The sequence below is a fragment of the Macrobrachium rosenbergii genome, chromosome 45, assembly GCF_040412425.1.
Source record: "Macrobrachium rosenbergii isolate ZJJX-2024 chromosome 45, ASM4041242v1, whole genome shotgun sequence".
NCBI lineage: Eukaryota > Metazoa > Arthropoda > Malacostraca > Decapoda > Palaemonidae > Macrobrachium > Macrobrachium rosenbergii.
In genome coordinates, this window is record NC_089785.1 from 27,322,248 (window position 1) to 27,338,462 (window position 16,215).

The 16,215-nt window shown below is 38.4% G+C and overlaps 1 protein-coding gene across 1 annotated transcript; it reads right to left on the reverse strand.

Moving 5' to 3' along the window:
• Window positions 1–570: 570 nt before the first annotated feature.
• LOC136829981 (parathymosin-like) lies at window positions 571–13,719 on the reverse strand. The gene is made up of 3 exons (XM_067089158.1): window positions 13,603–13,719; window positions 1,336–1,431; window positions 571–702 (listed from the first exon to the last, which is right to left on the reverse strand). The coding sequence occupies exons 1-3, from the start codon at window positions 13,717–13,719 to the stop codon at window positions 571–573; spliced, it is 345 nt and encodes a 114-aa protein (XP_066945259.1).
• Between the last annotated feature and the right edge of the window lie 2,496 nt (window positions 13,720–16,215).

The following is a 16,215-nucleotide window of genomic DNA, read 5'->3' on the forward strand; positions in this document are numbered from 1 at the left end:
CTATCTATCTATCTATTTATCTATACATATACATTATATATATATATATATATATATATATATATATATATATATATATATATATATATATATATATATATATATATATATATATATATATATATATAGATACACACACACACACACACACATATATATATATATATATATATATATATATATATATATATATATATATATATATATATATATATATATAAACCTCTATACAAATAATGATTTGATAACCATTGAACATCTATACAAATAATGATTTGATAACCCTTGCATCATAGTTCAGTTTTAAATTATATCATTTAGGTCTCTGGTCCCCTTACAGATAAGGCCAGCCATTCTTTTTTATATTTACCTATATAGTTATTTATTTATATTTTGATTGAACACAAACATTCATTTCGCATTTCCCGCTCCTTCCACAGAAGAGCTGTCCACATCTCATTCCCTCTCTTATACAGACGACTGGTTCTGTTCTGTCCTTCTCACGCATAATATCCACACGAACAGCCGAGAGCTCACTCGAGAATCCATTGGAAAGGATATTCCCACTTTTTAAAGGCCCCAGTCTCTTAAGGAACCCTCTTCTTCTTCTTCTTCTTCTTCTTCTTCTTCTTCTTCTTCTTCTTCTTCTTCTTCTTCTTCTTCTTCTTCGTCTTCTTCTCCATATTTTCCTGGGGAAAGTTCCTACAAAAACCGAGCAATTGGCTGAGTGCCCAGGTTTGCTTATAGTGTTGGACTCGTGCTTTATGGCCACTTTCCTCCACTTTCTTTATGAGAGAGAGAGAGAGAGAGAGAGAGAGAGAGAGAGAGAGAGAGAGAGAGAGAGAGAGACACTATAATGTACCGTATGAAGCCCAACTTTCCCCACCGCGAGTCCCTTTCTGGAAACCCCTTTCTAGAAAGTTTGAGCCTCTAAAGGGAAAGTGCTCGAGTCGGGAAGCCTTGTGTATAAGTGTTGGCCTCTAGACCAGGAAATTTGTCTGTGGTCAAATTTGATATTTTTCTTTTGTTGTTCTGCCTTTTTTTTCTAGAAATGTTCATAGGCATACTTTTATTTTCATATAATCCAACGTATTCCTTCTTGTCTTCGTGTAACTTGTGACTTGTATTTGATGATTTTACAAAGAGTGCCATAGGCCCTGTACAGTATGTCTTTCTCAAGAATCTCCCATAGGTCTGATACATCTCTCCAAAGAATCTGTCATAGGCCTAATATGTCTTTCCGTAGAATTTGTTATAGGCCAAGTACATCCTTCCGTAGAATCTGTTGAGTAAAGTGTGTCTTCCATAGGTCTCAAAATGTCCTTCGAGGAATACAGCTGTTGACGCTAATGCTTCTTCCTCTTCTTCTTCTTCTTCTTCTTCTTCTTCTTCTTCTTCTTCTTCTTCTTCTTCTTCTTCAGGATGGCCATTCTCATAAATCCGCAAAGTTCAAAGAAGAAAAAATAAAAGGAGTTTTATCCTTGAGGCTTCTTACTCTGCAGATAGTCTGAGGCGGTTTCCTTTTGCCTCCGGGAGGAATTCCTCACGAGTTTCTCTTCTGCTCTTTCTTCTTCTCTTCTTTCCGAAGTTTGAGCCTCAGTTTGTCTCGGACGCTTCGGAATTTCGTACGATAAATAAAAGTGGGAGTTTTCTTTCGATTTTGGAAAGGGAAATTGAATGTGATTCGTAGAGATAGGAATGAGGTTGAAAGAAACAGCTTTTTAAAGCAAAAAAAAAAAAAATCAGGGTTTATCAGATAATTGGGACATGTTTGTGTTTATTATTATTATTATTATTATTATTATTATTATTATTATTATTATTATTATTATTATTATTATTATTATTAAGAGCCAAGTGTATCCCATGTTAGAAAGGGTAATTGTGAACTAGAGAATTAACTATACAGTAATACAGAAATATAAAAAAAGACAAAGACAACTAAAATAAAATAAAACTAAACTTTCAGTGTGAGACTCATGTCAGACCCATGTCAGCCCTTAAAGTTTGCATAATTTTATTGCAAATCGATAGTGATAATAAGATCATTTTTAATTACACATTAATACACGCAGATGAGTTGTCAGTGAAGATCCTGTGGTGTAGAATACGAGATAAGGATTCGTAGGATATCTTAGGATATCGTTAACGCTAAAATATTGCAAGAATTTTTAGAAAACTTAAGTTGACTTATTTAAAGCATCGCCATTTCGTGAGGTGTAAAGTTCCTCCCGTGAAACGACCTCCAGAATAAAGTCCCGAAAGGTAATTTAAAGATTTAAGGCCATAGGAACCTCCTATGGGCCAAAGAATCCTTCGGAATCCGTGGAATGAGTGTAGGATACATTCCTCGAGTGGAATGACGTCTGAAGATAAGACTTGAGAATAAGTTGGTTTGGGAATTCTTCCTCATAGAGGTCGGAGTTCCCTGAGGGGAGAAGGGAGGACCTCGGATGTTTGATCTGACGAAGCTTGGCGTTTGGAAAGGGAATGAGGGGAGGGAAGGGGAAGGGGAAGGGAAAGGGGAGAGGTGGGGGAGAAATTATTTGGTTATTGTAAACAGTTTTACTCTGTTTTATGTTTGTTTGCTTCGTTTTCGTATGTCTGCCTGTTGGCTTTGACTGTAAAATCACTGAAAAGGTTTCTTATTTTTTAGCTGTTTTCTTAGTAAACATAGAACTTATTCGTGTACGTACTCTCTCTCTCTCTCTCTCTCTCTCTCTCTCTCTCTCTCTCTCTCTCTCTCTCTCTCTCTCTCTCTAAGATACTAGAAATCTGCAAAGGTTACCAACTTTCCAGTGGCTTTCTAAACAAACAGATAACCACGCCTTGTACGATTCATTCTCTCTCTCTCTCTCTCTCTCTCTGACTTTGATAAATTACACAGACAACTCTCTCTCTCTCTCTCTCTCTCTCTCTCTCTCTCTCTCTCTCTCTCTCTCTCTCTCTCTCTCTCTCTCTCTCTCAAAACCTCGATAAATTCCCTAAAGGACAAGCACCTTGTAAAAACATCAATCTCCATTTGGTCCTCTCGACTTGAGGCCAATAATCCCAAGGGGCCTCCCGTCAGATGTCGTGTCAGTTATGACACCCGAAATCTTTCATCAGGTGCCGTATTTGGCACTGGTGGTGGCGCTTGTGACAAGGATGTGCCAAAGGCACTTGTGTGGATTCCCTAGAGGAGATGTGGGTTTTCATCACAGGGAGAATTTTATCACCATTATATTCGGGAGAGGAAAAGCGTTCGTTGTCTTCAGAGGAGAGATTTGTGATTCATTATGAATTTACGAGTAAAATCCGGTTTCTCTGGTAATAGCGTCTCATTGTGACCCATGTTGCTACTCGCACCTGTTTTATGCAAGAGAGAGAGAGAGAGATAGAGAGAGATAGATAGATAGATCCCATTTCCGCCCTGCGTCACATTTCCTGTCGATCGGAGCCTTTGGCATTTTAAAAAGTTACAGGTCAGATGTTGTTTGTTATGCCCTCAAGTACATAATTCCTTCGCCTTCTCTCTCTCTCTCTCTCTCTCTCTCTCTCTCTCTCTCTCTCTCTCTCTCTCTTCTTCAGAGATATCTTCCCAAATTAATGAAAAATAATCCTCCTTTTCGAAATTAATAAAAAGGAATCCTCCTGTTCAGAAATGAGAACAATGATTCTGTTAAGAAACTGTAATAAAATGGTTAGCAATGGCGGATATTGAGGCCTTGAATGGGATAATATTTCCTTTGGAAATTGTCTTTTATATAAGTTATAAATAACCCTCGTCTGTTCGTGAGGAGGACTCCGTTGCTTATGAACTCCTCGGAATTCAGCAATTCGCCCTGCGGCTGATGACAGAGCAAAAAATAAAAAAAAAATAAAAACGAGAAAAGAAGCAGTATTTTGTGAACGAATACTTATGTTCCGGGTTTTCGCTTCCGAGATCCTGTTCATGAGAAAGAGAACTTTTATGCTTTCAGTACGAAGGCTCCAGGAGAAGGACTCGTGGTTCATGAAAGATAAGAATAAAGGAAATGTTTAATCTAGACTACTTTTCCCCTTTTTTAACCTTTCTCCTACCCCTTTTATTCACTTGTTTTTCTTCCACTGTATAATATTTTCGTGTGTGGCCATTCCTTGCCATGGTAGTAGATAGCGTCTAGGTTGCTCCGAATGAATGCTTGCTCAAGAGTAGCGATAATATTTGGGATATTCTGTTGTCGTCGACATTCTGCTCAGAACTTCAGTAGGAAGGTAAATAATTCCTTCATCATCTCGAGACTGAGTGACCCCTAATAGCCGTTTCACTGAAATCGAGTAAATTATTGGCCTGTTTCAAGGTACAGAACCCCAACACCCTATAATACTTGATTCAGTGCTTCTCTCCTTTTCAGGACTCGATGTGACTCATTGCAGCTTGCACCAGAGTGTTAAGACTCGACGCAAGCATGGTATTAGTATTATTATTTTTCACTAAGCAAAGGTATCAGCAGCCTATTATTCAACCATCTTTCATCTAAGCTGTCAACCGGCATGAACGGAGCAAGTGGAAAACGTCTTATGATGATGCTACATTTCAGGGGATTTCAAAGTGCGGAATTCGGTGTTTAAGAAGACTATAAATTAATTAAGGTTAATATCCTATTTATAGTCTTTTTCACTTAGATAACTCTTAGATTATAGAAGCAATTTTTAAATGATAATATTAAAGATCTAATTCAATTTTGTAATACTTGGGACATCAAGCAATAGAGAATTATTGGGATAGATTTTGAAAACAAAACTTTCTCTTGCTTAGTGGGGAGGACGTTTATAAGTCTTCAGGCAGAAAGACAGACAAACGTACAGACAGATAAATGGATTAATTTGGATGCTGTGACCCCCTACAGGACGTCTATGGGGGTGGGGCGGCGGGGTTAGAGGTTGTTAGTATATTGCCAGGTGGGTAAATTAGGTCAGAGCTGGCAAGCCCACGGGGGAAAGTTCGTAAGGGGGCAGTCCCACCAGTTCTTCATGGTGAGATCATTGGGTTTATTTTTGTCACTGCTTTATTGTCTATTGCATTATCTGTCACCCTTTGAATTCCTGACTTTCTTCTTTGTCTCGGAACTTTGTTAAACTTGACTTCCTCCTCCTCTCTCTCTCTCTCTCTCTCTCTCTCTCTCTCTCTCTCTCTCTCTCTCTCTCTCTCTCTCTCCTCGAAGTCTTCCTAACTTTCCCTTTCGAAGGAGGAAAGTTTTATATTTTATTTTGGGAAGGCACCCTGGTGCTTTCTCTCTCATTTAGCTTTTAAGTTCTCTCTCTCTCTCTCTCTCTCTCTCTCTCTCTCTCTCTCTCTCTCTCTCTCTCTCTCTCTCTCTCTCTCTCAAAGAAAAAAGTTTGTCTTGGAAAGGCAGGGTGGTGCCTCTCTGTCTCACGTGGCAACATCTAATTAGCTCCTATAAGTACTTTTCCCCAATTACTTCATTTCCTTTTTGCATTTTCCTTGCCTTGGGCGTCAATTACAAGTCAGTTCTAAGTGTTTAGAGACTTGAGAAACTGTGCTGCCTTCTCTTGAGTCTTGTGGGAAATGCAAAAGGCTTTTGGCGTCTCTCTTGTATTTTTTTTTCTCTCCAATTATTAGTTTTCACTCTGCCTCTATCTCTATTCCTTCGTACTACTGCCTTCATCTTCCTTGTGTTATAGAGAGAGAGAGAGAGAGAGAGAGAGAGAGAGAGAGAGAGAGAGAGAGAGAGAGAGAGAGAGAGAGAGCAATTAACCAGAGAAATAGAAGTAAGTGCAGTGTAATCTCCTGGAAAGCTACAAAAAGAAACACCATTACAAGCTACTTTTAATTCCTGAGTCGTTTAACAGTTTCATCTCATCGGGAGCTTTTCCCTGGCGATGCCCTTTCCCCTCAGGGGCTTAGACTCATGCGTCCCTAGTCCCTAGCCTCAAGGGTCATCTCTTGTACCCCGAAATGGCACCGAAGTGGAGTGTCATAGAAGGACTGTCGTGCAACACGATGTCTCCGTCCGTGAAACCAAGTTTTGCAATAACTGATCCTCGGGTCTGTGTCCTTGTCCTTGGGAGTGTTGGAGTTGGGGGAGGGAACACAGTTCTGAAGTTGGGGAGAGTTGTGGTGGAGTGTTGGAGTGGGTAGGGAGTGTCATGATGGATTGCTCTTCTCCTCACGGGGGGCCTTTAATCACCATTACAGTAGGAAGCAGAAAGGTCATAAATAAGGCCATATCTTGAGGCATTTTGAAGGATGTCCTCTGTCCTTAGCTGCCGAGATTCTCTCTCTCTCTCTCTCTAATAAAATGATATGGAAAGGCAGGGCGGTGCCTACTCCCCCATTTAAGGCTTAAGCTCTCTCTCTCTCTCTCTCTCTCTCTCTCTCTCTCTCTCTCTCTCTCTCTCTCTCTCTCTCTCTCTCTCTCTACAAGAACACTGAAGGTTATAAGCAGCTAAGCATAATGTATAATCTTCTGGCCTATAGGAACAGAAACAGGCAGATAATTTGATCAGGAATACTTGCACCTGATATTTTTCGAGATACCAGCCAATTGTTAAACATATTCTTGACATATAATTGAGACTTTGAAGTCTTTGATTCTCCACAAAGTTTTGCACAACAACAGGAACTTTCGAAATGCAGTCGTATATTTACAAAAAATAGAGTAAAGTTTCTTTGTTAAAGTTTGTTTACCTGGAGGCATTACCACATCATCTCGGTGTAAAATAACTGTTTTAGAGAAACTTCCAGAGGATATGTCATCTTCACATAATTACAGAGAAAGCTCAGAAGCTTAGCTGTTTTTATTGATGAAAATACGAAAGTCATTATCTTCGTCACTGTGATCTCATTATCTTATGATGATGGTGAAGAAAGGTTTGACATTACCAAACTGCAAATATTTCTTGACACAATCCTTAAATTTAAAGATTTAAGGGCACCTCTGATTTAATGAATATTTTGTTAGCATTTTTCCCTTTGCTGGAAATATTGATTTATGGGGTTTTACAGTTCAGGAACTAACTACTGACTTTTACCAAGAAACTAGATCTCGATATTATCAATTTTGTTCATTTCTGGTCAGTTCATTTGAAGAACCTTCTTAACTTCAAAGTTCTTCTTTGTAGATTGCCGCCTCATATTGGAGAAAATTATCTCCAGCTTTCTTCTCTGACTGTGTGCCATTTTTAAAAGTAAAAGCAGTTTTCTCACAGACTTTTTTCCCCATCTGGAGTGGTGTTATAGTTCATTTCTTTTGATCTTTTCACTTGTCATGTGTGAATGACTCGCCTAAATTACAAACTCTTTCCCGAGTCACATTCACTCAGTATTTCTCCTTGAACATTTTTATTCTCTCAGCTCGTTTTAGGCTTATGGACGCTTCAAGTGACATAAAATCGGGGACCAGCCCCCCCTTCTTTCGAGACATTGTAACATTAAATTCTTGTCATCTTTATTGCCACATCACTTGGCTTTATTGTTTTCTATGTAAGTTCTTTGTCCTTGTATTTTTCAAGACTTTAATCACCAAGGATGATGTACATGGTGTCATTCTCTTAATTTCAGGAAGGTACTTCATGTCGTTCGTAACGCGGCTAGTGTGTCCATTTTAAAACAATTGCGTGGAAACAGTTCGCTCTTTTAAAGTGGAGAGTGTCTGGTTAATGTGCATTCTTCTGAAATGTAAAAATGTATCTAGTTAATGACTTCGGAGCGATGGAGTCTGGGAGTCAGGGAGTCTGGTAGAGTGGCTTCTTCGATTGCTCTTTTCAGAGGAGGTCTTTCAATCATCCCACTTCGTTTGTCAATCTGTCTGTGTCTGTCGCGCTTACTTTGTCATCGAAACTCACTTTACTTGGTACAGAGTAGTCATAACATTTGTAGATTTTCATGAATGGAGATCAGATCCTTATAAAATGAAAGATATTTTTGGTGGTGTAATGGGATGCTAACCTCAGTCTCCTACCCAGGGTGTGTTCAGACCCTACCTGGGAATAAAATGTCTTCATTCATTTCCTTTAGGGTTTCAAGGCTTCCAGTGGAAAGCCTTTCCAAAATATTAGGGGATAGAGAAATGAAGAGGTCACTGTGGCAACTGAGATGCTCAGAACTGGTGGATGGGACCAGTAGACTGTATAATTATGAAGGTCATCAAGATGATTATTTATTGAAGTCTTTTGTAGGAAGACTCCCTAGATTTACATGATACTCTGCTTTATTATTATTATTATTATTATTATTATTATTATTATTATTATTATTATTATTATTATTATTATTATAATAATACTGTATTTTGAAACAGAAGTAGGTGAACAAGGAACCGAACAAAGAACTGAAGGAGTGTGTTCCTATAATTATCCTTCGCTAATCACGAAACTGATTTTCTTCTTCTCTCCACTTTCGTTTCCACTTTTATACTTCAACGAGGAAGGATTTATTCTGAGAGAGCGCGGAACTTCAAAGATTGCAAGAAAGTCATTTTGGTGGCAAAGATAGTGCAAGAAAGTCATTTTTGGTGGCAATTAAAATCTCATTAGTGAGCGGATATTAAAAGGTAATGCATGATTCATCCTCTGAGAGAGAGAGAGAGAGAGAGAGAGAGAGAGAGAGAGAGAGAGAGAGAGAGAGAGAGGCCAGCACATTCTGGATACTTACACTAAATTCGTGGAAGCATGCGGAAAATGAGGGTCGCTTTTGATGAAATAAAAGATAAAAACTCATTCATCAAAACACACACTCACACACACACACACACATATATGTATATATATATATATATATATATATATATATATATATATATATATATATATATATATATATATAATATATATAATCATCCCTCTAACTCACTTAACCTGTTGAATAAAATTTTGTTAGGAAGATTTTCTGAATGCGTTGATGCGTTTGTTTTAGGTACGTTGGTCTTATACCAACACGTGTTCGTGCACCCCAGATTCACGCTGCCTCGGGAATATCCCTCTCTCTCTCTCTCTCTCTCTCTCTCTCTCTCTCTCTCTCTCTCTCTCTCTCTCTCTCTCTCTCATGGCACCCATGCATTATTCACTCAAAAGAAACTAACATCTTGTCTACTCAAAAGCCACGTCAAATTGGGATCCAAAACACCATTCCTCTCTCTCTCTCTCTCTCTCTCTCTCTCTCTCTCCACTCTCTCTCTCTTCCTTTTCCACAATCCCTCACTTTCCATCCTTTAGCCAGACCACGTCAAATGACTTCCTTTCACAGTTTGAAGAGAACCCCCCCCTCCCCTACCTTTTACCATCTTTAACCCCCACCCCTCCACCTACCCATCACCCCTCTCTTTACATTTATGGAAAATCTCCGTTGGGTCCGATGTTGGGGTTTTGTACAAATAAATTCCTGAGAGGGAAGAATATTCGCACGTTATTTGCATGAAAGGCGATTTTTCTTCTTATTCTTCTTCTTCTTCTTCTTCTTCTTCCTCTTCTTCTTCTTCTTCTTTGGTCTGCGTTCATTATTCCTGAAGGATTTTCTCTTTCAACGTACTATTATTTTTTTTTGCTCAATTTTTTTATTTTTCTTTTTTTTAAAAACATTTTTTTGTTAAGCTTTTTGAGAATTGATTTTTCACTTGTCAGTTTGGTAAACGTTCGTGTTTTGGGACTGTTTATTTCAGTACTATTAGATTTCTAGGTATATATACACACACATATACAGCATCAAGATTCTCATATTAAAATATCATTTTGCATGATTCCACATTTCAAAAGTATAGCCAGTTCTTTGAAATTAATAGCTTATAAAGTTATAAAGGAGAGAGAGAGAGAGAGAGAGAGAGAGAGAGAGAGAGAGAGAGAGTTAAAAGTTCCCACGTATATCGTCAGCTCCCTCTCCCCAAATAAACATCCCAAGTGCAGCAAATCACGTGGCGTCGTAATTAACCCACCTGTTGAGTCACAAGCACCTTTCCCCATTCTTGCTCTAAAAAAAATCTATCATGTCAGAATCATTAATATTTTAGTAGATTCTTTACTGAAGTCATTATTTCCACAATAAATTCCTGAAGGAAGCTGTAGTCGGTGCATATATTGTGGGATTAATTAGGGATTTTCAAATCCGGGTTGCATCATTAATCTCCTGTTAGTGGAACCTGTCACCACGACACTCCCTCTGTCCCTTCTCTTGTGAGGTAACTGCTTGTGATTATAAACCCTTCCCTCTCCCTTTTCTGTCTCCATTTTGGCACCAAGTGACACCAGACCCTTTGTTCCCCTTTCTCTCAAGAGAAGACATCCACTTTGTTTCTGTTTATCTCTTGATGAGAGCGAGAAACTTTATCATTATCTAGGACTCATCGTTTCTTTAAAGGGACCTTCAGCTTTTAGGGTTGGTCGTCTTGATAAGGTATTGTGAGCCTTGCACGTTTCGTGTTTTGGTTTGTACTATTATTTGCTATTTCTGGTCTCATTGCGACCCATTGACCCACTGCTTCAGATTCATAAGGTCCTTTGCCCGTTCCTCTGCTTTGGTGTTGGGGATGATGTTAGATTTATGTATGGAATTTTGTTTATAGTGAATTAGTGAGAGCATTCTCTCTCTCTCTCTCTCTCTCTCTCTCTTTCTCCCTCTCAAGTGATAGCAAGGGAATAGATATCGGGTAACATCTCTTTGTGTTGAATCTTGAATTTGAGGAAAACTTAGCTAATGCACTGTTCTATTTGTGATCCCAATATTGGCATGTACCAACTTTCAGAGAGATCAAGAATTTATGATTAGCAAAAAAATATGTTTCATGGATATTTTTCCTTTTGTGTGTTTAAATCCATTCCGTGTTTTTGTATATAACCTGGTCCTTGTGTCTTTTTATATCTGTTTTACAACTCTTCATTAAGCAGAAACATGAAAGCACATTAACACAATATGAATATTAATATGCTACGCAGCCTCATAAATGCATAAAATACCTAAACGCAAGACAATAAAATCATATTGAAATCTGTAATTAAAACTGATAGACCAATTGAAATGTTTACACTCCACTGATTTTGTAAAAGAGAGAGAGAGAGAGAGAGAGAGAGAGAGAGAGAGAGAGAGAGAGAGAGAGAGAGAGAGGGTGACATTATTGTCATGGGGTGTTCGTTTCGTCAAGTGTCAAACGTAACCAAACAAAACGCGAGTGTGGTGTATGATTAAACGCAACGTTTGTTCGCTGATATTAAACTGAAAATATATAATAAAATCACGAATGAAATAGGAAGAACAACAATAACAGATCTGAAATAAAAGTTCGGGGACAATTTTCTGGTCCCCCAAACACTTGGTGCAAAGCTGAAACCCTTTCAGAATAAACGGAAATGGAAATAGAACGAAATTCGGGAATCATTCTCTTCCGACATGAAAGGGGTCAGGTGCCAGGTCAGGGGCAAATGACATTGTGTTGCCAGTACCCAGACCCCCTTCCCAGAATCATGATGGCAAAGGGTTGAGATGTTCCAGGAACATACTTCCAGACACTACAATGTGTCAATTGTTCTCAGATTTTAGAAATGGGGTCAGTTCATAATATTCCCAATTGTTATCATCTTTTGACCGTCCCAGGTCACAAAGATTCTGGGTAACGGATGTCGCGCGGTGCCAAAATAGGTCCTGCTCGATTGGCGTCACATTATTTCCCCAAAACTCTGGAACCAACGTTGCCTTTCGTCCCTGGCTTCGGGGGAACCTTCTACAGCAGCAGCTGATTTTTGGGTCACGCTGCAAAAGAATGCGTTAGGATTGGCACTGAATTCCCCAGGTGGAGGAGACATTTCCTTAGGTGAAGGGGTAAATTCCTTAGGTGGTAGGGCTAATTCTCCTGTGTGGTGGGACAAATTCCACAGGTATTGGTGAAAACTCCTCAGGTGATGGGGAGTAGTCCGTAGGTGGTGGGGAAAGTTATTTTGGTGTTGGGGGAAATTACTGAGGTCGGTTAAATTTCCAGTATGTGGTGGGGAAAATTCCTCAGGTTGTGGGAAAATTCCCAGTTGGTACGGAAAATTCTCTAGGTAGTGGGGGAGATTCCGCAAGTGCTGGGGAACGCTCTAGAGTACTCGTCCTTGGAGGGAGAAGATAACCAATGTTCTCATCCAGAAATTGGGAGGAAAATCAACGAAGTCATCCCTTAAGTTAAGGAATAAATTTCAGTCTAATCTTGTTACAGAGGAAGAGAAAATAGACCTTGCTTAACTCCTCAGAAAGAAGGCAGCTTCTGACCTCCAAGTGTTTAAGTGAGGAGCAAATTCATTCCTGCTCTCTCCCCGGAATTTCTTCAGGCGTATCGGTTTTCTTTCCTGTTCCGTCTTATTGATTTATTTATTTCCTTTTCTTATAGCCTCTCTCTCTCTCTCTCTCTCTCTCTCTCTCTCTCTCTCTCTCTCTCTCTCTCTCTCTCTCTCTCTCAAATATTCTGAATATACTCTCTGAATTCTTTGCGAATGTTCCAGTGACAGACATTTGATTGACGTGTCTGATCGAGAAATTTTCCAGATAAAACCAAGCTCTAGTTGGTCTTCAGAGACCTGCATTTTTTCTTTCTTTGATTATTTTCATGATTTCGTTGTTTAGTTTTATATTTGTCTCCTATTCTCGCTTTTCTTATTCTGTATATGATGTGAGCTTGCTGTTGATTATGTCATATTTTTTTCCTTTCTTTTTTATCACTTGCATCTTTCTCATTGTATCTTCCACATCTTCCTCTGTCATATCTCCGGTTAGCGTCAAGTATTGATACAAATCTTTATATCTATTAAGTAACTGTCAATTCAGATGGAGGGACGAATATTTCATCGCAATTCTATTCAGTTTGTTTTAAGGAATCGAATATTTCAGGCAACAGATCGAAATGAAATTGAGAATCTCAGCAGAACGAAGATATCACAGACATTCAGTTCATATCGTTCATTTTTCCTGTTACTTCCTTCAGTCTCTGTCCTTCCTCTTCAGTTTGTCTCAGGCTCTGCTCTCGAATTCATTAAAAAAAAATACCAAAGCCCTTTTATCCATCCACACGCAAGGCTTTTTTTTTAATGCCCCTTTCCTGGCAGAAGACTAGGCTGGACAGCGTTTTTTTTTCTGTGTACCTGAACTCTCTCAGAACCTCCCTAGTTATTCATGACGCTTTTGTTCTTTTTCATCATGAAGGAACGCGAGAGGCCTCTTCATCCCCTATGCATGGATTTCTTCTCTCCTTTCCGTTCCCCATCCTCCTCCTCCCCTCCTCCTCTTCTTCTTCTTCTTCTTCTTCTTCTTCTTCTTCTTCTTCTTCTTCTTCTTCTTCTTCTTCTTCTTTTTATACCATTATATACTATTGTTCAAGGCTGTTAAAATGAGCAGTCTCGTTTCAGTCACTGTAAAACATTGTCAGTCTCCAGGCAGCGTTGTTGAATATTGACGCTCGCTTATAATAGGAGAGAGAGAGAGAGAGAGAGAGAGAGAGAGAGAGAGAGAGAGAGAGAGAGAGAGAGAGAGAGAGGCTTTCAATGAACCATTTGACACTTGTTTCAAAAGCTCCTTGCTTGCTCCTTTTTTGTAACTCGTTTGTTCCTGGGAATTATGTTACGGCTTTGTCATTCGTCTGTCTGTCTGTCTGCCTAGCCTACTGCCTTCTTCTTCTTCTTCTTCTTCTTCTTCTTCTTCTTCTTCTTCTTCTTCTTCTTCTTCTTCTTCAGAATTAGAGAAGAGAAGCGTCTTCCCCCGTGTGGACGATTAAGGCACATAGTTACGCAAGAGGACTCCAAAAGATGTAATGGTGCAAAGGTGCTCTCATTCGAAGGCTGGGACTTCAGTAAGAAGTACGAGGTGCCTAGAGATAGAACCCCTAATCACGAACTCTGTCTAAAGTAATTAAACGGAATTTCCAGTGTCATTAATTTTGAATTTATTTGAAATAAAAAGAATATTTGAGTAGCCTTGTAAATAAATTATTTTTATTCAGGAAATGAATAAAAATCACACTGTTTTCTGATTGGGTACTGATAGCAACAATGTGCTTAAATTCTCCTTTCAGAGAATCAGAAGTAATTAAGAGTTTTCCTTTCAATGGATTAATTAGCTCGAAAATCCTTCCCCTCGCCCCAGTTAAATGAATTTATAGTTTGGTCTTTTCTGATCAGCAGTGATGATGATGAGATATCTCTCTCTCTCTCTCTCTCTCTCTCTCTCTCTCTCTCTCTCTCTCTCTCTCTCTCTCTCTTCATTTAATCCTCTTCATTTGATTTGCCTGACAGATTTCACTTTAATTTTGATTTCTTAAAACAGTTGGTCAGCTTTTTTCTCTCTCAGACAAAACACCGCGTGAAAAGGGAGTTTTCCTCTTCAGTGGTTTTATACTGTACTGTTCCAAAATGTCAGAATCTCTCTCTCTCTCTCTCTCTCTCTCTCTCTCTCTCTCTCTCTCTCTCTCTCTCTCTCTCTCCTTTGGCTGTTCCTTCCATTTCCTCAGGCTGTTAAATGAGGGGTTCCGTTCTCAGCTTTGATTCTGTTGGTCGCGATCAGTTCAAATCTTCCGACCGGCCAGTGAAGAACAAGAGAATTTGTTTCTGAGTGATAGAAATTCATTTCTTGCTATAATGTGGTTCGGATTCCACAATTTCTTACCTGTTGTAGGTCCTTGTTGCTAGGTAACCCATTGGTTCTTAGCCACGTAAAGTAAATCTAATCCTTCGGGCCAGCCCTAGGAGAGCTGTTAATCAGCTCAGTGGTCTGGTTAAACTGAGACATACTTAACTTCTCCGTGGGAAAGACTTTGGCGTCCTTCTGAGTGCTTAGAGTATGGAAACAGTTCCAGTATCTACAATCAAATACGTGTATGAAAGCAGATATAAAAATGCAATTGAGGTATATCAAGACGGACTGCAGGGCATTTGCTCTGTTTCTAAAACAACAAGATCAGGTGGTTGTCAAAAATCAGTTTAATAGCACTGGGTATGGTCATTACTGTTGAAATATATATAAATATATATATATATACATATATATAAATAAATATATTTATATGAGGATATATATATATATCATATATATTGTGTCCTCTGATTGGTCTATATATAGCAGTATATATAAATGGATTATGTTTCAGGGTATGTGTGTATCCATTTCATTCACATTCCCACTCTCTAAACGCATTGGGCAATTTTACCGCCCACTTGGTATACATATGACTAGCCATCTGGGAAAGAACACTGTAGTGGTAAAACATCATTGGCACCAAAGAGGGCGATCCTGTGGAAGGGGGTGAAATGTAAAAATAACTCCAAAACTACAGACATTAGTGTCTAATCCATAGTTTTCAAGTTCTCTGAGATGAATAGTGAAACTCCCGATGCCCTTCAATGTCCAAGCTCAGCCTCTTAGGAAGGTGGGGGTGAGAAGGGTGAAAAATAAAAATGTCAAAATGACAGATATTGAGTCTAATCCATTTGTTTTCAAAAGTTCGATGAGATGAATAGAGAAACTCCCAATCCCATGCCCTTCAAGTCCAAGCTCAGCCTCGTTAGGAAGGTGGGGTGAGAATGGTGAAAAATAAAATGTCAAAAATGACAGATATTGAGTCTAATCCATAGTTTTCTGAGGTCGCTGGGATGAATAGAGACACTCCTGATACCCTTTAAGTCCTAGTTCAGCCCCAATAGGAATGGGGGTTAGAAGTGGTGAAATATAAAACGTCAAAATGCTGGGCAGTGTAACTGAGCAACTATCTTAACAGGAATGGGAGAGAGAGAGATCCTCTTGAGAGAGAGAGTTTACTGTAATGTCATTCAGAGATTTATCTCTCTCTCATCACTCTCTTATAATCTATATTATAATATAATCAGCTATATATATATATATATATATATTTTATATATATATATATTATATATATATATATATTATATATATATATATATATATATATATATAAATATATATATATAATACTGTGTTGTGTGTGTGTGTGTGTATTATGGGTATATATAATATATATATATATATATATATATATATATATATATATATATATATATATATATATATATATATATATATATATATATATATATATATATATATATATACTTTCATATATTTGTATATGTTGCAGATAATTCCATGAACAACTTTCATAAAGTGGGGTGGGGTGGGGTGGTAGGTGGGTGGAAGGGGTGACCAAATTCCAATAGTAGTGAATTTTAACGTCATTTCAACGTTCAAATTTCCTCTTGGCCTAAGCA

What these genes read in the sequence shown, in the direction of transcription:
- LOC136829981 (XM_067089158.1), bottom strand. Translation starts at nt 13,719, where the DNA reads ATGTGCCTTAATCGTCCACACGGGGGAAGACGCTTCTCTTCTCTAATT. An exon ending in AGAAGAAGAAGAAGAAGGCA is followed by an intron (nt 1,432 to 13,602) that starts GTAGGCTAGGCA and finishes CGGATTTATGAG; the next exon opens with AATGGCCATCCTGAAGAAGA. An exon ending in AAGCATTAGCGTCAACAGCT is followed by an intron (nt 703 to 1,335) that starts GTATTCCTCGAA and finishes CGGTTTTTGTAG; the next exon opens with GAACTTTCCCCAGGAAAATA.